The sequence below is a fragment of the Nicotiana sylvestris genome, chromosome 3, assembly GCF_000393655.2.
Source record: "Nicotiana sylvestris chromosome 3, ASM39365v2, whole genome shotgun sequence".
In the NCBI taxonomy this organism is placed as follows: domain Eukaryota; kingdom Viridiplantae; phylum Streptophyta; class Magnoliopsida; order Solanales; family Solanaceae; genus Nicotiana; species Nicotiana sylvestris.
This window is the reverse complement of record NC_091059.1, coordinates 52,006,082-52,030,062: the sequence shown is the minus strand read 5'-3', so window position 1 is coordinate 52,030,062 and position 23,981 is coordinate 52,006,082. Positions and strand designations below refer to the sequence as shown.

The following is a 23,981-nucleotide window of genomic DNA, read 5'->3' as shown; positions in this document are numbered from 1 at the left end:
TCTTGGCATTGAAATGTTTGAACGATTATGCTCCTGTTCTTGGAATTGAAATGTTTGAACCAAGAAAGAAAGGTCCTTGCTTTAGGAATTTTTTGGTCATTTCTTGGTAGTGGCAGCGTTAGACATTTTGTTTGAAAGCCATCTTTTAGTCTTTTAATTGTAGTAAGTATGACTCTATTTTGGATGATATATAAATACAAGTATGAGGTGTCTTTTGCTTTGATCCTTGGTTGCCACATAGTAAATGACTAAGGAGTCATTGTGGCCAACTGTCACATTTTTGGAGGATAGATTTTATAAATTTTTATCCACTAATTAATTAATTGAGTATTGTCCCTTTATCTGGTAATTAACCAATTACCCACATATTTAAGAATTACCACAAACTACTTAAAAATTCTACTTATTTTTAATATACTTCATATATAGTTTATACATTATACTATCGTGGTCATATGGTACTTTGCATGGTACTAGTCCATAATTATTGGGTATTATTGCTCGACCCATATTTTATCCCAAATTGGCCACTTTCAACTAAACTCGTTTTCTTTCATTCGTGTACCCTTTATCCTTCATGACACTTCTTTATATCTTGTTATAAATAGCGTAAATACGTTAATGTCAAGATGATCTCATCCTCGAGTTTACGTCAATTAACTGAAGATGAAACTTTTAACGTACGAAAATACGAGATGTAACAATCCTGACATGATCAAGGCCATTGAAGATATCCCATACAAACTAAAAAGTGTAAAGGAGGTGAAAAGGTTAACCAGTAGGTTGACGGCCTTAAGTAGATTCATATCAAGGTCTTCAAAGGATGCCACTGTTTCTTTTCACAATTGAAGAGGAAGAATGACTTCTCGTAGATGCCGGAGTGTTAGCCATCATTGAAAGACTTGAAGAGGTATTTGTACAGTCCTCCCTTAATGTCCGAGCTGAATGAGGGGGAACAATTGTTAATTTATTTAGCAGTGTCGGAAGTCGTAGTAAGTGTAGTTCTAGTTCGATAGGAAGAAGGTGCGCAATACCCTATATATTATGTTAGTAAGATACTTTCAGGTGCGTAAACTCATTACCCGTACCTGGAAAAGTTGGCTCTAGCTCTAGTAGTTGCCTCTCGAAAGCTTAGACCCTACATTCAGTGCCACCCAATAGCTATTGTGACGACCTTTCCCTTAATGAACATCCTTTATAAACCTGAATTAAATGGTCGATTGGTTAAATGGGCAGTTGAAATTAGTAAATTTGATATTGGATATTGTTGATACTCAATTTTGCCCTTTTGTTTGTCATGTATTTTTATATGTTTTAAATAATATTTGTAGAATATTTTCTTGAGAACTTTTGGCTTCCTTTCTACTGGTGAGAAACGGTCATCTCTTAAAGGTCATTTCTTATATATCTCTCTCCATCTTCGACAAACAGCCACCTCCGGCGAGCAGCCAACGCCGGCGTTATCTGTCCAGCAGTCCAGGCAGGTAGGTCCCCTCTATCTCCTCTCTCCCATTTCTCTCTTACATCTCTTTCTATCTTCCCCTCTTCTTCTTCTTCTTCCCCGTTTCTAAAAAACCTAGGCTCTCCCGCCGGTGACACTCCATCCGGTGACCCCCACCTTCTTCTTCGCCTCCCTCTGCCACCCCCTCTTTCTTTTCTCTACATTCTTGCCCCCTCTGTTCTTTGCGACCCCCTCTTTTTCCCTTTTTCTCCCTCTCTTCTTGCTTCTTCTTTGGATTCGGTCTCCGGCTGCCTCCATCGGTGACGTCTACCTGCTCAAGCGTTGTGTAAGTAGGCAGCCACGACTGCCAGTTAGAGGGTCATCAGGTACAGTGGTGACATGCCCCTCCTTGTTGGTTATGTAGCTTTTGTGATTTTTAGGCTATTAGCCCCGGTGTATGGGATATCAGCGAGTTTCCTCCGGTTGGCATTAGCAAGGGACATCGGGGAAAGTGTCGGGCCTTGCAATCTCGAGTGTACACCCAGTCAAATTTCCAAGTTCTATTCTCGGGAGTTGGTACCTTCCGTTCTCTTTACCCCCTCCCTCATGTGTTACCTTATTGTTCCCATATTTGTTGATTTTAGCCTAGTCTCATCATAGTATTAGTGCGCCGCTAGCTATAACTTATTTTCTTAGTAATTTTCTTAATTTACCGTAGGTATTGTGACTGTGGTCTATAATGGCAGAATAAGGTCATGTCCTCGGGTAGGGTGTAAGCCAGGGCATGGGGTAGGGCAGTGGACCGAGGGTGGGGCAGGAGGCAAGTGGGGTAAGGGGCAAGGGAGCCTATAGGTTGAGGATTTGGTCATGTAATATAGGGATGCTAACGGGTAAGTCTATCGAGTTGGCGAAGATTCTCCAGAAGAGAAAGGTCAATATAGCACGTGTTCTGGAGACTAGGTGGGTAGGATCGAAGGTGAAGAATGTGGATGGGTTTAAATTATGGTATTCTATAGGCTCGAAGGGTAAGAACAGAGTGGGTATCTTGGTGGACAGGGAACTTAGAGAGATAGTGGTAGAGGTCAGGCAGGTGAGTGACAAATTAATGGCTATTAAGTTAGTGATTGGTGGGCTCACTATGAATGTTATTAGCACTTACGCTTCTCAAGCGGGCTTGGATGAGGATGTAAAGAGGAGTTTCTAGGAGGGTTTGGATGAGGTGGTGCATGGTATTTCGCCCACAGAAAAACTATTTGTAGGAGGAGATTTCAACGGGCATATCGGGACGTCTGCTGGTGGCTATGGCGAGGTTCATGGCGGCTTTGGCTTTAGAGATAGGAACAGAGGTGGCACCTCTCTATTGGATTCCGCTAACACTTTTGAGTTGGTGATTGCAAACTCTAGTTTGCCAAAGAGGGTGGAGCACTTGGTTACTTTTCAAAATTCGGTGGCTAAGACCCAAATTGATTATCTACTCCTAAGGAGGTGTGATAGAGGGTTGTGCTAGGATTACAAAATTATCCCAAGTGAGATACTCGCAACCCAACATAGGCTCTTGGTGATGGATGTCAGAATCATTATAATGAGGAAGAAGAACGTGGTTCGATGTCATCCAAGGATTAGGTGGGGTGCCTTCATGATGGATAAAGTTCAGTAGTTATCAGGGAGGTTGTTGGATATAGGGGCCTGGAGGAGTAGTGGGGATGCGAGCGGTATGTGGAAAATGATGGTGAACTATATAAGGTAGGCTGAGATAGAGGTGCTAGGGGTCTCGAAGGATTACTCGGGCAGTCATAGGGTCGACCGGTGGTAGAATGCCGAGGTCCAGAGAAAGGTGGAAGAAAATAAAATGGCATACCGGAGGTTAGTGGAGAGTACAGACGAGGAGGAAAGGAGGATGAACAGAGAAATATATAAGACAACTAGGAAGGTGGCGAAGTTAGCGGTTACGGAGGCCAAGACTGCAGCTTTTGGTCACATATACGAAGAACTGGGGGACAAAGGCGGGGACAAGAAGTTATTCCGGCTGGCCAAGGCAAGAGAGAGGACGACTCGTGAACTAGACCAAGTGAGGTGCATCAAGGACGAGGAAGGAAGTGTATTGGTAGAAGATGCTCAGATCAAGCGGAGATGGCATACTTACTTTCATAAATTGCTGAATGATGAAGGGGACAGAGATATTGTGCTAGGGGAATCGGAAAACTCTAAGAGTCATCAAGATTTTAGCTACTGCAGGTGCATTAAGGTCGAGGAGCTCATGTGGGCTATGCGTAAGATGCACAAAGGCAGAGCAACCTGGCCCAACGAGATTTTGATAGAATTCTGGAAGTCGGTGGTTAGAACGGGATTGAAGTGGCTAACTGGATTGGTTAATATTATTTTCAGGATGAAAAAGATGCCAGAAGAATGGAGGTGGAGTACTATGATACCGTTGTACGAGAACAAAGGAGATGTCTAGAATTGTAACAACTATAGGGGTATCAAGTTACTAAGTCATACCATGAAGGTTTGGGAGAGGGTAGTGGAAGTGAGGGTGAGGAGGTCGGCGTCAATATCCGATAACCAATTTGGGTTCATGCTTGGACGTTCTACTACGGAAGCTATCAACGTTATAAGGAGGTTGGTTGAACTATACAGGGATAGGAAGAAGGATTTGCACATGGTGTTTATTGACCCAGAAAAAGCATATGACAAGGTCCTAGGGAAGTTCTTTGGAGATGCCTGGAAGTGGAAGGTGTTCCGGTTGCTTATAGTAGGGTGATTAAGGACATGTATGATGGAGCTAAGACTTGGGTTAGGACATTAGGGGGAGACTTTGAGTATTTTCCAGTTGTTATGGGTTTACCAAGACTCGGCGCTCAGCCCATTCTTATTTGCCTTGGAGATGGACGCACTGACACACCATATACAAGGGTAAGTGCCATGTTGTATGTTATTCGCTGATGATATTATTCTAATCGATGAGATGCAAGACGGTGTTAATGAGAGGTTGGAGATTTGGAGAAAAACCCTTGATTCTAAAGGTTTCAAGTTTAGTAGTACTAAGACAGAATTTGTGGAGTGCAAGTTCAGAGGCATTTGGGGAGAAGCGGACAGGGATGTGAGGCTTGAATCTCAAGTCATTCCTAAGAAAGAGAGCTTCAAGTACCTGGGGTCAGTTATCCAGGATGATAGGGAGATTGATGAGGATGTTATGCACCGTATAGGGGAGGGGTGGATGAAATGGAGGCTAGCGTCTGGTGTCTTGTGTGACTGGAAGGTTCCCCTAAAACTTAAAGGTAAGTTCTATAGAGCGGTGGTTAGACCGGCCATGATGTATGGTGCTAAGTGTTGGCCAGTCTAGAATTCTCATATCCAGAAGATGAAAGTTGCAGAAATAAGGATGTTGAGATAGATGTGCAGGCACACTAGGCTGGGTACGATTAGGAATGAAGATATCCGGGGGAAGGACGACATGAATCCCATAGAAGACAAGATGCGAGAAGCTGGGCTTAGATGGTTCGGGCATGTGCGGAGGAGAAGCATGAATGCCCCAGTTAGGAGGTTTGAACAGTTGGTCTTGACGGGTGTGAGAAAATGTAGAGGGCAACCAAAGAAATATTGGGGAGAGGTGGTCAGGCAGGACCTGGTGCGACTTCAGATTTTCGAAGACATGGCCCTTGATAGGAAGTTGTGGAGGGCGAGCATTAATGTTGTAGGTTAGGAAGTAGGAGGTTAGCGTGTGTTTGCCTTAGGCTGCTAGTGGCTTCGATTGTGTCCATATTACTTATTTATGACTGCAGGTTAGGTTGTAGGAGACTAGTCTAATAGTGTAGTATCTTAGGGTGCTAGTGGCTCTTGTTGTATCCATATTACTCTATTGTGTCTGTAGTACTGTATCATTGTTACTGCTTATTAATTGCTTTCTCTCTATTTTCTGGTTATTATGTTGTTGATGTTATCTCTCTTTATTTCTTGCTTAGTTTGATATTACTGCGCCAATGTCTTTTTTCATCTTTTTTAGCCGAGGGTCTATCGGAAACAACCTTCCTACTCCTTCGAAGTAGGGGTAAGGTCTGCGTACACACTACCCTCCCTAGACCTCACTTGTGGGATTCCGCTGGGTTGCTGTTGCTGTTGTTGTTGTTTATAGAATATTTTCTTGAATTACTATCTCCATGATATGTTTTAATATCAATATTTAATTTTAAATCAATTTATTATCATGAAATGTTTTTATATATATAATTTTGTTTCATATAAATAAAATTGATATAACATTTTAATTGATAAGTATTATTATCTATCCCCTTCAAATTATTTTTGAGTGATTATTTTTCCAAATTAATTATCTAAATTTCCATACATATTTTAGTATTTTACATCATTTTATACAATTAGTTTTGTCTTTTTTACGCTATTTACATTTGATTTGCAATAATAGCCTATATTCTTACAAATAATTACATTTATTGTATAGTTTAAGTCAAAATAGCATTTTATATTTTGTTTACAATCCTAAGACATTTTTTAAAGTATTAAGTAGCATAAATACCATTTTTATGTATTTATTAGCTATTTTGTCAATTTTATTCTTTTAATTTTGCATGTTTTAATTCCAGCCCAAAAACTAGGCTACAATTCGGACCCAAATGATCCAAACACTAGGCCCAACTACCCAAGCCCAAACCAAATGAGCCCTTGTCAAAACACGATCGGTGACCCGCCTATTAACCTGCCCTATCTCTGTTAAATCCTGGCCGTTGATCTCAAATTATCAACGGCCCACAACAACTCCTCTATTTTTAATTACCAAACCCCTCAAACCCTAATCCCATTTCCTCTGCCCGTCTGCCTATAAATGCTCTCAACTCTTCCCTTCTCTTTTGTGAAACCCTAGCCGCCTCACCCTAAATCCTCTCCAAATCCGGTCACTCTATGGAATCTCTCTATGATTACATTATGTGCTACTTAGTTATTATTTGCACGACCAAGGAATCACTTAGTACTTGCCTGATTTTGGCAAGTACTATCTCTCAGAATCAAGCTGATTGACTTTGGTCTATTAAGATTCAGACGATATTCCGTCTATATACTCAACAAGGACAATTCTTGTGTTCCTAGTTCGATTTGCAACCTTTGGACCCTAACTAGGGTTTGAAATCAACCTGTTTCCTTTACTAACTCTTTCATTGATTGCATGCTATTTTTTTCCTTATTTATTATTGATTGATTTATTTCCATGATTGTTTGTTTATTGGACTCTATATAAGCCCCTCCCAATTTCCCCTTTGGAGGGACCTCAATCACTCCCTCTCTTAAATCGCACTAGCTCTATTTTTGTTCTGAAACTATTATACTTGATTGATTAGTGGCCGCATAAAATCCAAAGCCATTGTAATGCTGCTTAACGACCTCCTCCGGTGCAAGCACTGCTCGGAACCTTTTCGAGGATCATGTGAACTCTGAAGCACTGAGAATTTAGGGTTTTCACTATTCTCTTTCAGCTATTGTTGTTGAAAATCTGATCTTTATCATTTCTTTGGTCGTTTATCTTGCAACTGGTTAGTGCTCTTGACCTTTGCAATTTTTTCTCCCTTTCTAGTTATGTGTATTCTGTGTGCCAATATTGTTTGAACTTTTATGAACAAGCATGATTTAGTTTCCCCTGTAATTTGAACTCCAACATTGTGCAATCATTGTATGTTTCACTATAATTCTATTGTTCTAATGCAGATCTACATTTCTATGCTTACTAGTATCAAATCTGCCTAAGTTTAAGACCTTTAAGGCAAACCTCGACACATACAATTTATTCTCACCATGTGAAATTGACTTGAATGATTTTCGACCTTCTCAAAATTAGGTGTTTGCCTGCGAGTTGATCTGTTGTGCTTATGTTGGCCCTGAATTTGTATTTCTGTCACGACCCAAAATGATGGGTCATGACGGGCACCCGGTACCTTACTCAACCGAGTACCAACATAACGTATCTTTCCATGTCATACTATCATAGATAGTTGAGCCGGAAAGCTGCCGTGAGGTAAGTAGAATACAACATGTGATACCATCTTATACATAAGACATACGATCCTAGAAGACCAAAATAACCATTCATATACTGAACATAGGCCGACAAGGCCATATAGTCTTTTATGTACATGAAATCTGTTTTCAAGCGTCTAAGAACACATAATTTTTACAAAGGCCGGGACAGGGACCGCCATACCAATCAAGACAAATAGTAATCATACTGACCAAAGAAGCAACTCCGGAGCGAATGGAGCACACCAACACCTTCCGCTAAGCTGATAGCCTATTTGGAGGACTCTCGACCTGTCTATCAGGACCTGCGGGCATGAAACACAGCGTCCCCAGGCAAACGGGACATCAACACAAATAATGTACCGAGTATGTAAGGAATGAAAATCAGTAACTAGTAGACATGAGAGAAACACGGAGTAAAAGACTCAACATGTATATCTGAATAAATCTGGGAATCATTTAATATTATAATGTCATGCATATGTGTATAAATGTCATACCATGCATAGGTATATGAATTCATAACATCATCAAGCCTCTGAGGGCATCCCATCATATCACCTCGACCACGGTGGGGAAATCATCAACATATACCAGCTGATTAGGTGGTGGTGCGTATATAATGCCATAACCTTTTTCCATATCCCATATAAATATATATACATATATACGCGTATATAACACCATCTATTCACGAGTCAATATACATGAATGCAATGCATGAGAAATATGTCAATAAAATTTCTTGGGGGATGTCATATGACCATTATGCCCTCAAGTAATATCATGAAGTAAATTTTTTTTTTCAACTTATGTATTTTTCTGAGACCCATAAACAGATGATAGAATAATATGACACATGGAAATTCAAGAACATAGGCACCTCTAATACTTCTATAAATAGAGTCATTTATGGAAGTTGTGCATTTTCTCGTTTCGTTTGTGTCATATAGATCATGCCAAAAGAAAGAAGGGATAATCTTAACATACATGAGGCAATTCTCTTGGAAATCCATTTAGCACACATCAACTACGACAACGTGTAATAGCAAGATCGGAGTAGGAAAAAATCCATATGATATTCTTGAGCAAGATTATATCGGGCTCCCTTAGAAGTGCAAATCCTGTTGCTATTGCGTAGTATAACTTTGTGGATTTTTGGTGCTTGTCTTGGACATACTTTTGTATATGTTTTCTGAAGAAAATCATTTTTTCCATCTTCAATTTGATGCAGGAAGTTTCTTTTTGGAGTGATAAAGAACGTGAGTAGCGTACGTCATGATTGGAATGGTTCTACAAACCAGAACACCTTTAATTTCGTGATGGTGGATTTTGGAGTGTGGAATTGGGTGCAACAAACAAAAATGGAGGAGTCTGCCTTTTTACTCTCTTTCATAAACATGTAGATTTAGGATTTAGGTCAATGGTTCCGTATATTATGTTACTACTTAAGAAGCCAAATCAAGGTCTTTATCCAAAGACACTTTCATGTGTAAGAAAACCTTGATGTGTCTTATGACTCATCATTCTTATGGGTGCCACTTTGCCTTAGCTTAATGCCAAGTGGCAGCCCCTAAAAGGATCATTATCCACTTAATACCACAATTATCCCCACAATTAATTAATTTTCTACATAATTAGGAATTATCTCAAATTACTTAAAATACTACTAACTTTTTAACATACCTTATACACCTTACTATCATGATCATGTGGTACCTTTTATGGTACTAGTCTATAAATACTGGGTATTTTAGCTCGGGCCATATATTATCCAAAAAATGTCAAACTTCAACGAAATTCATTTTCTTTGATTTGCTTACCTTCTCACCTTCACGAATTTACTCATTACTTGTTTGAAATAGCATAAAATGCTTATAATCTTAAAAAAATCCCATTCCTGAACTTCCATTAATTTATTTACGGTGTACTTTCACGTACGAAATATGGGGTGTAATAATTTCTGCCTATTATGTCTCTAGTGTTGGGTTCATGGTCATGCCTTGCCTTATATTTCTATGTTGAATCCTTCGTGTGGATGTTGATATCTGCTCAAAATTTGTTTTGAACATGTTTTACTTTAAGAGTCCCATGCTAAGTCCTTCGTGTGTGCATTGGTACTTGGCAGTTTCTTGGAATCAGTCCTTAACTCTACATGTCTTAGATTCTTATGCTGAACCTTTAACTTTGAGAATTGTTACTTATTATTAGAATTTGACCATGATTTATTTAACTTAAATTTCATACTAATCTTCCCTGTAAGGATTTATGTTTGACTATAGGATCAGTTTGACCAAGCCTTCCCCTAGATCTCCATGTTGAGGTTTCCATGTATGAATTGCTACTTGTTATCTACCCTGAGTTAGATCATGGCCATACTTTACTTTAGGGTTTCATGTTGAGTACCTTTCTTGTGAGAATTTATATTTGAAGTAGCTCCTAACCATGTTCTATCTTAGATGTTTCATGTTAAGGCTCCCATGTTTGAACTTCTACTTAGCTGTCTCATTCTAAATCAGTTCTGGACCATGTTTACCTGAACTTTTGTTTTTGTGTTCCTTGCGATCAAGTCCTGACTTCTAGAGTGTCTACCATTGCTTTGAATAAATTTCATGAACCTACAACCCATTTGGTGGGTGTATTTTCTTTGACTTATGTATTCTACGTACCCCTCCATGTTATAGGAACTTTTGTTGAGATTTTTTATAAGACTAATAGGTTAAAGGTTGTTCTACTCTTAGTCATGTACTCATCTACCTTTTAAGTATCATATCCTAGGATGGTTTTTGAGATTCTGGCTTCTTTGTTAGTAATGACACTAAGAGCCCAATGCATATATGCTCTTGCCTAATTTTGAGATTGCCCGTATAACATAGGTTGTCATCAATTTCCTTTATGTTTTGATGCTTGTTAATGATAACATCCTATTGCTTGGGCTAGGTCTTGTCACGCTCCGAATCTGACGAGGCATGGACGGCACCCAGTGCCATACTCAACCAGACTGTACCACTCTGTAACTATAAACTCTGGAGGGGTAACCCTCAACTTAGGCCGATGAGCCCATATTCTGAATCATATGAAAATATCGTCTCTCTAATTTGAGGGGTAAACATAGCCAAAAGCTCATATATATATATATATATATATATATATATATATATATATAACTGTGGAGGCTGATGAGGCCACCATGAACATCTACTGATATACAAACTATACAGGACTCGTCAATAAGTCTCTAGAGATAACTGAACTTTACCATGGTCGGGAAGGGCCTCGACCTACCCATCAAATCTGTATATATAAAATGGACTCCAAGGTCTAGACCTAGTAACTCCGAGGAAGTGGATCTTACCAACCAAGCTGATGTTTGACTCTGTCTGCTGGGAGGGTCAGTCCAACTGTCAATGAGGACCTGCAAGCATGAAATGCAGCATCCATGGCAAAAGGGACGTTAGTACGAAATAATGTACCGAGTATGTAAGGCAACAAAATAACTGAAAGCTAAAACTGAACTGATAATATAATAACTGAAAGTAACTGGGAATCAAAGATAATCTGAAGACATGCTTACCTACTGGTACTGACTCAACTCTCTCAATATAGTAAGTAAAATAGCTGTCTAGTCTTATAAGGCTCGGTATGTGTAATTTCTCTACTGTAGTAGGCTCATTCATAGGTGCTCGACCACGGTAAGCTTGGTATATAACTCACCATCTAATCAGAGGTTGACCAATAGGGGCCTACCCATCGATTATCGCTTGATGATAGTGAAAATACTGTAATACTGTATATATATAGACTCTTTTCTCTCTTGGCTGAAAGAAGACAAAACGGAACTGAATGTGAAATCCCGATAAAAGGAGAATGCTGTAACTTATAAGACTAGGAAAATGTACATAAATTCAGGAATATGAACTTCTCTTTATATCTCATTATCAAACACATGTAGTTACTGGATCATGCCAAAATGAAGGAAAGGTTTAGCCTTAACAAACCTTAACTCTGTCGAGTCCTTGATACCTTCCAATCAATTCTTCACACAACTCAACTCAATCTACCACAACATAAGGAGATTCAAAATCAGTGTTGAGTAAAGGCTATATTCGGAACTTAAACTAGTTGCTCGTTTACGTAAATTTTGGCAGCATCTCCCCTGTAACAAGGCCCTCCTCCAGTACCATATACCAACAACAACAAGAACAAAAAAATAACAACATTTATGCATAATTTTCCAATCTTATATCCATCACTATATACCACAAAACAGCCCACACCCTAAATCATTTCATACATAAAACGACAACCAAAGTAGTGCCAAACAAGCTAAAAAAAATAATGACAAACATCCAGCCTATCATTCCGTCATTATGTGTTGTTCCCCCACACCTTTTCCCCTCCAAAACTACATAAAACATCAGCACAAGAGGACAACATAAAACAACCCACAAACAATCCACTACAAGTCAAATAACTCGAACTCACGGCTTCTGATTACCATCCCGTGAGTTCTAACTATTAGGAAATAACTTTATCAACCTTCCTTGATATTTAAATACTTAAATACAGCTATTAGAAGTTTCTTAACTTTGAAGTACATCCCAAAACATGAACTACAAAGAAAAAAGAGAGGCGGTATAATGATACTTACGTTGTACAGATCGTTTTAGTATTATTGCTTCTTGATTTTGTACCTGGAATGCTAATCCTCTTTGAAACCCTTGAAGAGAGCTTAAGTTAATTTTAGGGGAGTTCTATGGTCGTGTTCAATGGATAAATGAAGAGATAAAAACTAGAAAGGGATTATATACCATCTTTTGAAAAGTCAAGGAGGTGCTAGCTTGACACCCTCTTATTGGCCCATCTTCAGACATTTATATCTTTTTATCCGGATGTCTTATGAATGAATGGTTAAGAGTGTTGGAAACTAAATTACAAGACCTTCAATTTTGTATATAATATTTCCAAAAAATACCTCATATAATACATGAAATGTATTGCTAAAAAAGCTTTAGTGACATACCTACTTGTCACCTATGTAGTCTGCGCAGTCTCGCAAAAATGCAATATCTATCTACTACCATATCATATCGATGAAGGGTTTAATATGTCAGAAAGTAGACTTGTAGATCTTCAATTTTGTAGGTAGATCATACCCTAATTCTAAGTATACTTGGAGAAAATCTCAGTTACAATTGACCTCAGTTTCAACACATTTATGAATGCAATTTGTGATGACCTTTTCCAACTTTTGTTCCCTAATTCGCTTGACTTCAAACATAATACACGTCTATCATACGAATACAATAAATCATAACATAATATCTTTATAATTTTAAACACCCCACTCTCAGCCCAAAAATACATGTTATTACATTCCCAACTTGTCGACTTTCGACGAAACTTATTTTCTTCAATTCGTTTAGCTTCTAAACCTTCAAACCCTCTTGGTACTTGGTATTCACGATCTTAAATATTTGTAACCTCCAAGGTAACATGATTAACTTACTTGATGTACTTTCAAAATGATCTTATTTATGAGCTTACATAAAATGACTTAAGACATACTCTTACGTACAGAATTATGGGGTGTTACATCATTCCCCCCTTTGGAACATTCATCCTTGAATGTTGGCTGATGCGCTTATCAGTCTCATAACCCATAGCTGTTATGAATATTTAATACTATCCTTTCCATCTATGCAACTGTTCTATGAATAAATCCGAAGGCCAGAGTACTCCCCCCTTTAGGCCTCTTTCTCACACCACGACTTGTGGTATGAATTCTTTCAATATCATAACTATTGCTACCTTATGTCATGCAGCCTATACGACTCTATCCTTACATATGTGCCTATGTGACTCTTCTCTCCTTTGTCCTTCAGATTTTAGCCAATCTCTGGGCCTCACGTCGTGAACATATACAGAACTATGACAAAATGCCCCTCTGGCATCTATAGGTGTACTAAAGTTCTTTGCTCGATACTTGTCAAACTTACGACTATTGCTATATCTTGTTTCGTAGCCTCGGTTATCTATCATTATGAATTTACTACATCTAGGTAGGGTATACTATGCCATAACACTTACTTCGGTTTATGATTACCGAGGTTTGCTACCCAACTCCAGGTTACTCCCTCGTTGCTTATCCTATACGTATAAATCTATGTCGTTTAGTTCTTTCTCATTACTATTCATCTTAAGAATGACGACCTAATCTCATCTCATACTTTGGACCTTTTATCCACATATTGTTGATTCACCTTAATGATGATCTATAATTTACAATTGATAACTTGAAACCTCTTATGTAATATATTGTCACTAGGGCTCATGTCTCATTGGGGAACATTTTAAGTTATTTGCCTAACCCACCTAGGGATGATACTATACTTCAATAACCGTATTTCATCATATCCCAATGTGATTCATCTTATGGGGGTATTCTCATCTCATGCAATTAATGAAATCCCTTCTCTTTGAATAATTACTCGATCGAAAGCCTAAATGTCATCCTCTTAACATTTATCATAATTACACCCTTATTCTCCTACCAGGGCAGCATTTCATCTCTTATAAATGCTCATAGTCTTAAACTCCTCCTAGTTCATTTAGGTTTTACATATCTTCCTATAACTTATATAAACCACAAACTCTCTTATTTTGATGGGCTTAATTGTGAGGCCTTACCTATTCTCGTCACCTTCTTAATCACCTCTTCTTATCCTTACTCCTGTCCACCTAAGGCCTTGTTTCTCTATCATACTTCAGCTTGTGACCTACACATATCTATTTATAGTACTTACCACAATCCTTTAACTTTCTATTACCATATATTTCCTTATGTTATTCTAGAACCTCAAGCAAAACATCATGCCATATATAGCTCTTTTGTACTCTCTTAGCTAGAACTTTTGGTACCTGGAAACCGTTGGGTGGAAGATATGCTACCGACGACATATGGATACTGAATCACGGAGCTTCTAATCCTCTATCTAAAGTCTTGACTATTCACAACCTTCTGCAGTTGAGTATCTCGTACCTCCTTTACCTTTACTTTTCTTTTAAATCTAGCATCGTATTTTCTATCTCTTTCATAACTACCCTTCAACGTAGGTGGAATTCACATCAACACCTTGAAGCTCTACTATAATACTTGCACCTTTGGTGCATATACAATCCAGCGGGAGCTTCATATTTACTCCTTATGAGGCTGGTACTTTTCTAACTGGCTCTTGTACCTCTGATATTAAGAGTGATTCTACAATGTTCTCAATCGCGATTTCTATAATTTTCTTGGTCTAATAATCAGACTCCTGATTTACTTAGCTGATTAACTCTTTAGATTCCTCTTCTCTCTCATCTTATATAGGCTTAAGCTATCTTTTGATCTATGGCTCAGGGTATTAGTTATTACTTTAGCCCCTCATGGATGCTATGGAACATCCATGATATAACCTTCTAGCAATTCAAGCTTTTGTCTGTGATGTGGACTCAATTCTTTCTTTTAACTTATACTGGAGTCTCCTATAGTTGTATAATTGTCAACATATATGCTGCATGGATAACACTCCAAAATCTCAAGTGTGTTCATAATGTAACTAACTCTGGGTCATTAATCAAATAATTTCTTTTGTGCCTTCTCAACCTTTTTTAAAAAGTAAGCAATTACTTTTCCTGGTCGTTCTGCCACTTGTTGCATAAATACTTGACTTATCTTAGTGCCCACGCCTATTGGAATTTCGTGCAACTCATATGATCTCAAATATTATTTTTGATTTTACTTCTTGTTCCTTAATCACGATAGGTGCCACTTTCTCATAGAGTGCATACAATACTATAGTGAGACTGTTGTTACAAGACCATTTCTTCTTTAGGACACTATACTTATGTTGAAGCCTTCTTCCTTATTTCCTCATCTAGTCTTTCATTGCAGTGCTTAGGGATGACCCTCTGACTCTTGTATAACTGTGAGCTTATTACATTGTATACCCCACGAAATTTCTGATGTTCTTACTCACCTATCATTATCCCTAGTTACTTACCCCCGTGCCCTTGTGCTCGTAGGGTTGCTTATAAATTGAAAATTTAGTTGTCTCCCTAGTGGCACTCTCTTTTATTCTTGTAACAGTTATATTGTACCTTCTACTACCCCAACTCCTATCTGAATATTTCTCAAGGATTATGATATCGTATATGAGACACTAAATTTCCTATGCTAGGTTTCACCACATTTATCTTTCATGATCTACTGATTTATCTTCGACCTCTTGTCTACCCATAACCAAGCTCTTTCTGAATCAACTACTAACTACTCGTCAGTCCATGCTCATATTTATATTGTGTCTAACCTCTCTTGGGTTATGTCTTTTGTCTTAACTTACCTTTTGTACTGGCTCCTAATGTGTCAAATGTTCATTATCACTTATTTAACAATAACATCTGGTGTGGGAACCCTTATTGCCTCTCCCGACATCATTCTTGAATAATGTTCTGGAGTCGTAACATATATATATGATCTGAATAAATGCAATCTCATTCCTTTCCTCTTTTTACTGCATTCTTTCTTTACTATTCCATAGTTACTTGAACTACATAACTCCGACTTACTACCTTATCACACCGTCTTCCCCCCTTTAGGGGAGTATTAGCATTTAATGCTATGAAGATTTGCCTATATATGGTTTACCTCTTCATCTTTGGCGTCTTTTCACGTCTTCACTGACTGTTATTCACCTTGTGGTAACCCTTCTCTACCAAGGATAACTGAATTCCTTATGCACGAGGGTGACACCTAGTGTAACTGGCATACTTAGTCCCTTAAGCTTAAATTTGCTCAATATATTTTTTCTTTGGCAGAGCGTCATCCTGACTAACCTTCAAAGGTTATTCTTCCGTCGTCCATTCCATCATTTACGGAACATGATTTCTGAATTCTTACGATGCCGACTATTATCGAATCCTTTAGTCCCTAAATCATGTTCGATTTCTTTTCTTGTTTACTGGCCTATGTTGATTTCTATTACTCCGGGGTGTCTAGCTTAGCCTTCTAGTAATTACGTTGGAGTCGCCAACTCATTTTCTATAAATGAGGATATGACTTTATGGCTTATATTATTTTATAGTCTCAAGGCATGTTAGCTCTTATCTTATCCTTTACTTAACTATAGACTCTATCATCATATCATATTATGATTTACGTTACCACCCTTTTATCACATCTTAGTTGTAATGCTTCATTTACTCTCTTCTTATTCTCCTGCTAATATCTCTGTTTATTACCTTATTCTAAAAACTTCAACAAAATATTCTTTTGCTTTTAGCTCCCCTTGCTATATCTACTGGCTCTTCGGGTCGCCTAGCATTCTCTCTATACTAGGGACGGGAACCATACAAAGGTAAATATTTATCCCTTCTAGGATTCTACTGCCTATCTTTTGAAATTTTTCTTGACATTCTAATAATTATATCTGACTGTTCTATTATAGAGTGTACCACCTAGGTGTCTCACAAGGAGATCTATTACCACGTTTGCACTATCCTTCAGAAGTTTTAGCTAATGATCACAATCTATCAATCATTTTGGGTTAGTCTAACTCCAGCTAGATCTTGATGTCCAATCTTTCTCTTAAACAATAAATGTTAGCTCCCACAGGGCATAACTAAGATGGGTGTGGCCAATTGTACATATTTTGTTACTGTTGATGGTAACTCAAATACTTATATTTCTATTTACCGTGAAAATGGTACAAACAATTAAATTTATAAATGGGATTCTAAAAATACGTGATCTATTTTAATGCTAGTTGTTAGAGCAGTTGATGATGAGAGTATGAAGTTTAATGAAGAAATACAATCTAAAACGGGGCAACAATCAAACCGAGATGCTTGCAGCCCGAGCCTCGGACTGGTCGATGAAAGACCTCGAGGTCGATATCTGGCTCGAGCTCGAGCTATCGGGGGTTGTCAGGGATGGGATAGCAGTTGAGATATGATCAAACAAGGCTCTTTATGGACAATACCAAGCAATGAATGCAGAACAAATATGAAAGCAATAAACGCTAAGGGTGGCCTTGAGATAGTGGGAACGAGTGAGTTAGAGAGAAGAAAGAGAGAGAGATATTATTGATCTTGTGGAGAAATAGATGGAGCAACCTCCGCCCTTTACAAAGTAGTGTGGGTTCCCTTTATATAGGAGGGGAACCGGGTTATAGTACAACATGCATTAATTGTAAAGTATGGAGATGGGACGGCTAGACGTGACGCTTCGACAGAGGCCCCGAATAGGCCGACTCTGTCAGACTGAGCCGCGAGTTTTAGGAATTTCCCCTTTTGCTCTAGCCTGGTCTTCATATTCTCTGAGTCGGGCCTCGACGAGCCCTGAAGGAGGGGACTCAGTCGTAATTCCATGTCCTCGGGGTCTTGAGGTATTCTTCCGAAGTGTCTTGACAATGAGAAATCAAGTCCTCTAATTTTGCCGCATAGAGATGGTCTCCGCGTTTCCCAGAACGAAGAGATGGGAAATGATTCCAACACCTGACTCCACGAGCTTCTCACGGCACTGTCATACCAATTATGCAACCTGTGGCGCGAGCTTTTTCGGCAACCGGGGTGTTTGACATCATTCAATACACTGTCAATTCCCGTTCTCCAAGATGAATGCTCTACCGTCGATTCAGTTCTTCAACAACGCAGTAATTGCGTCCACCGATCAATCTTCCAAAGCCTCAATGACCGTGTTGTTACCCCCTATAAATGGGGGTGCTTTGGCACTGTTTCTTCTACCAAGTACCTTCGTTGGCTCAGTTTCCCATTTCTTCTTTTCATCCTTCTATACCCTTGAACATTATGTTTGGGGCTTATGGCCTCAAGGTCGTTCGCTAGAGCTCCCGTAGGCTGTGTTGTGGCCTTTTGCCGAAGCTTCCCTTTGTCGAGCACGACCATGCTGTTCCGTCGCTGTTGTTGTTGTTGTTACATCTGCTGTTGCTGTTGTCGTTGGCCCGAGATGGTGATAGACGGGGAATCGATTCTCCCTTTTTGTAGATAGTCATTCGGACTATGTACCGCTACTTACTCTATTACCTAGGCCTGGTGTGACACTTCATCCATTGGGTTTTTCCTTTCCCAAGGGATAAAATAGCATCACCGACCGTTGAGGCTGGGGCCCGCTGAATCTTCAACCTTTGACTTTGGTAGGCCATGTCTCTTTTCTCTGCCTTCTCTACATCCCCTCCTTTTCCTCTTCTTCATCTTTTCCCTCGGCGGGGATCCTCCGCGGGATTGAGCTGGGAACCTAGAGGAGATGGCGGTCGAAGGAATCGCCTTTGAGGATGCGAGCACGAGGTGGGCAGCGCTCAAGGATGCTGATACTAGAGATGGACCTTCGAGGATGGACTGGGTTCTCGGGTTTCATCACATGTACATCCTTCCGTTCCTCCATTTTTGTGTGTAGAGAACCTTTGTTGGCTTTTGTAATTGTACGTAAGGACCCTTCGAGGGCTATTGTACATGGATATTTATGAATATAAAGGCACTCCCTTGATTTTCTATTTTCGATTCTTGCCCTATTATTGTACGTTCTCGTGCGCCTCGAGGTCTTTGACTGTTTTTCCTTTGTTGTTGACCGCTGATGTCTAATTCGGATGTGAGCGTTCTTTCCGATCCTCTACCGATTGACATGGCTCTTTTCCGAGCCAGTCATCGTACCTCGGGCCAAACCTAAATTGATCTGATAGACTCGGGCTATCGGGTCCTTCGAGTTGCATGGAGATAGCACGCTGAGTTTTTGGAGTTTTCGAGAGTGGTATCTTGAGCGAAGGTCGGCTTCGGGTACCTGGGGGTCTACTTTGAACTTGATGCAAATAGCCTTTTAAAGCGTAGTAGATAGACTTCCGTTGAGGGGTTGCCTATACTTAGGCGATGCCTTGAGCCCTCCTACAGCCTTCATGATCGGGGCTTCGCATGCTTATTTTTCTTTTTAGAAAGAAAAACCATAAGATGGGGTACTGCCTTGGGTTCTATGATGGTGTTGAAGGCTTTCTGAAGCCTGACTTCTTTTTCGGTGGAGATACTCGAGGTCCGGCACTACCTCAAGACTGGAGACAATATAGTTGACTCCTTGAGGCCTAACTTCTTGTCGATGGATGCCTCTAGGTTCGGGTACTACCCCGGGATTTGTACAAAGGCCGTTGGTCTCCCGGGTCTCATGCTGGATAAGTGAATCATTGATGTTTCCCACATATATGTGGGGTGGCTTTTTATTCTTTGGGAGATCTCTTTATTTTGGATAGCTATCCCTCCGCCTTGGCATCGGGTCCTTCGTCTCTTCAGGCGCAAAATGCTTTGGCGCACATCCTTACTTCAGTATGTCAATTCTACCATAGCCATAGTAGCTACTTCGGGGTCGTCCCGACAGGGAGGGAAGAGTTCCACTCCTAGCGTTCAGGATCCATGGGAGTTCACTCTAAAGACTGTATCTTTGATAAGAGAGGAACATCTGGAGATGGTGAGAAGATACTGCGGATAGAGCGAGGGGATAATGCTGCAGATGTTTTCCCTAGATGAGAGTATTATAGACTCTACTGATGAATTCTTGAGCATATACCTATATCCTTTTGCATTTTCCCCCTTGATAGGGTCATGCTTGATTTCTGCTTGAAGTATCGGGTTACTTTGGTGAAGATACATCTGTCGTTCTGGTGAGTGGTGCTGATGATGAGGTTCTTTGTGGAGAAGGATGGGCTCCTCCGGGGAGGGGAAAGAGTCATCTCCCTCAAAGCTGAGGGATGATGGCGATAAACGGGATTTGCACCTGCAGTGTGATGGAGCTTTTAATGGGGCTCAACGGGCCTGTGTCTTCGAGGAGAGGACATCGCCCGAGCCTGCTATTCCCAGAGTGTTTGATCCCAGAATGGTGGTTCTTCCGAGTGAATATGTTATTCCTAAGGTTGATTCTTCCAGGGCCGAAGGGGCAGGACCAACAGGAGTGTGCTTCGTCTTCGAGGAAGTTCGCCGACTTCACTTCATGTTGAGTTTTTGTGCAATCATTCTGTATTTCGCGTCTTCCATTCTTTATCGAGTTTTTCTTTTACGGGCCTTTGATAGGCTCAGGTCTGAGCCGCTCCGTCATGGGTCTAGCTTCGGAAAACTCTAGATGATGGTGAGTCCCTTAGACTCCTTAGCGAGGAGAAGGAGGTTCAGTTGATGCTCTTGCGATATGAGGCATATCGGAGCTCGAATTACGAGAGATATTTGATGGAGTAGGTAAACTTTCATTAGTACACACTTTGCTCTTTTTGACCCTTAAGGTTAATCCTTTTGCCTATTTTAGCTACAGAAAAAAACGGAGGCTTTGGAGTACCTTAAGGGCGAAGCCGACCGAGTCAGGAATACTTGCGTGAACCGAGGGCTCAGGTGCAGGCTCAAGCTTTAGAGGAGAGGGGCGCCTTGGCCAAAGTTCCTGCCTTCGAGGCCCAACTTTGCTTGGCTCATGACAATGCTACAGTTTAAGCGGATATGATCGTGAAACTCGAGTCCGATCTCTCGAAGGTCAGGGCTGAGATAATCGATGCCCGGGTTAAAGCAGCACTAAGTCAAACCAAGGCTAATCAGGAGATGTCGATTCATGTGAAGGATGCTACTGATGCCCAAGCCGAGTTGAAGCAGGCCCTCGATCGTGAGAAGTGGATTGAGGAATATGTTCGTTGCAGATCCCGAAGAGAGGTACTCGAGGAGATCAACACTAGGGGCTTCGTTGTCTCGGAGGAGTTGGCTCGAGCAAGGGAGGACGAGCACGATGCTCAGTCACTTCTTGCTGACGCCATGGAGAGTGAATTTGGGGCTAGCAGGTTGTAGCCTTTTTGGTGCGGAGCATAGATTTTGCCGCTTTTCCATTTTGTATTTGATATTTTCAGAGCATGTTTGTAGATGGATAGCGCGCCTTTTGCGCATGTAAATAAGAGAAAACTTGAAGCTTTGTCTCTTTTGTATCTCTTTCTGCATTACTTTCAACCAAGCAGGCTGGTTTCGGTGTTTGGGGGAAGCCCCGTGGGTCTGGAGCTATTTAGGCAGGCTTGGAGGCTCTTAAGAGCGATTTTTGATGCGAGTAGGCGCTAGGGCCTTTGTGCTTTTCCCAGCCGTTTTAGGCCTAGTCTCCGAGTCAGGCCTTGACTAGAGCTTTCCTGACCTTCAATCTCATGTGCCTGCATGGGCGGATGATGATTGTTCTTATCCCTTGCCCTTGGGCATTTTTGTTTCAACTGTTTTGGGTCGAGTCTTTGAGTCGTGTTGTGACTCGAGCTTTAATTGACCCTCAAGTTTTTTTGTGCCTGCATGGGCGAATGACGATGGCTTTTGTGCTTCGGATCGAAGCGACCCTTTAAGTGTATGGCCCGGAGGCTTGTTTGGCTAGCGACAATAGCACTTACGCTATGCCCTTAGGCATTTATAGTTAACTATTTTGGATCCGGTCTCCGAATCGGGTTACAACTCGAGCTCATTTTAATCCTCAAGTTTTCAATTTTCAAGCTGGCGACAGTGGCTCTTACGTTGTTTGGTCATTGTGACCTTTTAGTGTGCGGCCCGGAGGCTCATTTGGCTGGCGACAATGGCTCTTACGCTTTTGCCTGTGGGCATTTTATAGTTTTTTTCCTCTCGTTAAGGTCTTTTTGAAATAATTTTGCCTGACCCGTCGTCGGTTCAGGAAGAACCTCGATTTCAAGTCATTAGTGGCGATGTTCGAGAACCTCGGAAGGTTCTTAGCTCATCGGCTGAGTAGCTCAAAGCCTTGTGATTTGGAGCTGACATGGTTGAAGCTCGTTTGCCTGTTGAGGGAAGCCTGTTTTAACCGGTTCTTTTTGAAGTATATTCAAAGTAATGGCCTGCGATTTTGTTAGCGACAGTCAGGCATCCCCGAGTCACGTTAATTTTGCTGGAGCAACCATTTTGATCGTAGTCATATGTATTTGGTTGGAGCCATTTTTGATCCCGAGTGATAGTTTAAGCGTCTACACCGAGGATATGCCCTTTCAAGATTCTTACAAATGCGACGTATAGCCTAAACTTCAAGATTGAATTTTATGCCTGTAGTAAGGTCTTACAAAATTTTCATACCTATTTAGGTCTTATAGTTTGTCATGCCTGTTGAGGTCTTACAGTTTGTCATGCCTGTTGAGGTCATACAGTTTTTGTTGTTATATAGAATAGATCTGGTTATACCGAGTCTGCCCGCTCGGGGTATTACAGTTTTGGGTTTTCCAGTTTATGGCGATTGACGACAGTCTCTGAGTCATCGAGTTTGTCTAGGCTCGAAGACCATTGTCCATGAGCTTGGAGTTGCCTTGTTGGGGCCTTATGAGCCCGGAGTTCCGACCCTGGGGTCGTGCGGGTTCCAAATTGTTGACGCGAAGTCTCCGAGTATTTCGGGACGCATTTGATGGAGGGACCTCTACCACAAGCATGCAGAACTTTCTTTTTGGAGTATGAGGTGATTTTGGTGACAAACACTCTTTGATCTATTATTATAACTATATGTTAGGCTAAATAGATCTTTGCTAGATCGAGTTTGCTTGCTTGGGGTTTTATGGCCTCGGATTTTCAAGCGCGTGAACATGATCTCTGAATACTCAAGGTACCACTGATGTTGGTGATGCTGGGCGATTTCCGTGTTGCCTTACCTGAAGGTTTTGTGATTTTGGAGTTTTGACCCGGAGGCTGTCTGAGTGGTGAATTGATGGCATCAGTCCTAGAGTGTTCGGGATGTTTTGGTGAAAGAATTGTTATCTTACTTCACGAAGGTGTATTTGACAAAAGATATTCTTTGATTGCTTGGTATGATAGTACGCATATTAGCCGACAGGAGCCTGACTATACGGGCACGGTTCTTTCGACCGTTTGGCCTAGTACATTACTTCCCTACAAGAACCCCATTTGGTGTTTCAAAACCTTTTCGAGCGGGTGGCTTTCTGGGGGAATGCCCTTCATCATTCAAAAGTTGTCTGCAAGAAAGGTTTTGAGCATTTGCGGAGTTTTCCTTAGGCAGCTCGCATACGTTGCCTCATTAAAAAACTTGTCGGTAAAACCCTTCGTTTGGGACAAAAACTCGGTCGAAGGAAAAGAGTGCAACAGGTGTATTTTTAGAGCCTTGAGGTCTTCAGGCAATGCTAGCATTACGACAGCTCCGGTCGGGGCTTGCATAAGGGTTAGTTCTAAATTCGAAATGAAAAAGGAGACGGTCGTATCTTGAAGTAAGATATGCTAGCGATGACTCGGGATTGATTCGTTATAATTGCCTAAGGCAAAAAATATGGTATGGATTTCTACTTTGCTTAGTCAAGTTCGATCGAGGGTGAGGCCCGATTCACCCTCTCTGGGGCGGAGGTAAGAGCGTTGGTACCACATCATGTATTGCGAACATTTCCCTTGCCGCGTGCTGTTCCTTGTAGACGGTTTTAATTCCGTCCTTTGTTGGGAATTTTATCACCTGGTGAATGGTGGATGGCACTGCTCTCATGCAGTG

At 40.6% G+C, this 23,981-nt stretch overlaps 2 protein-coding genes across 2 annotated transcripts; both read left to right on the top strand.

Moving 5' to 3' along the window:
* Positions 1–3,290: 3,290 nt before the first annotated feature.
* LOC138887352 (uncharacterized) lies at positions 3,291–3,899 on the top strand. Its single transcript, XM_070169088.1, has one exon. The coding sequence runs from the start codon at positions 3,291–3,293 to the stop codon at positions 3,897–3,899; it is 609 nt and encodes a 202-aa protein (XP_070025189.1).
* A 471-nt stretch (positions 3,900–4,370) lies between these two features.
* On the top strand, positions 4,371–5,228 carry LOC138887351 (uncharacterized). The gene is made up of 2 exons (XM_070169087.1): positions 4,371–4,719; positions 5,224–5,228. The coding sequence occupies exons 1-2, from the start codon at positions 4,371–4,373 to the stop codon at positions 5,226–5,228; spliced, it is 354 nt and encodes a 117-aa protein (XP_070025188.1).
* The last annotated feature ends 18,753 nt before the right edge of the window (positions 5,229–23,981 follow it).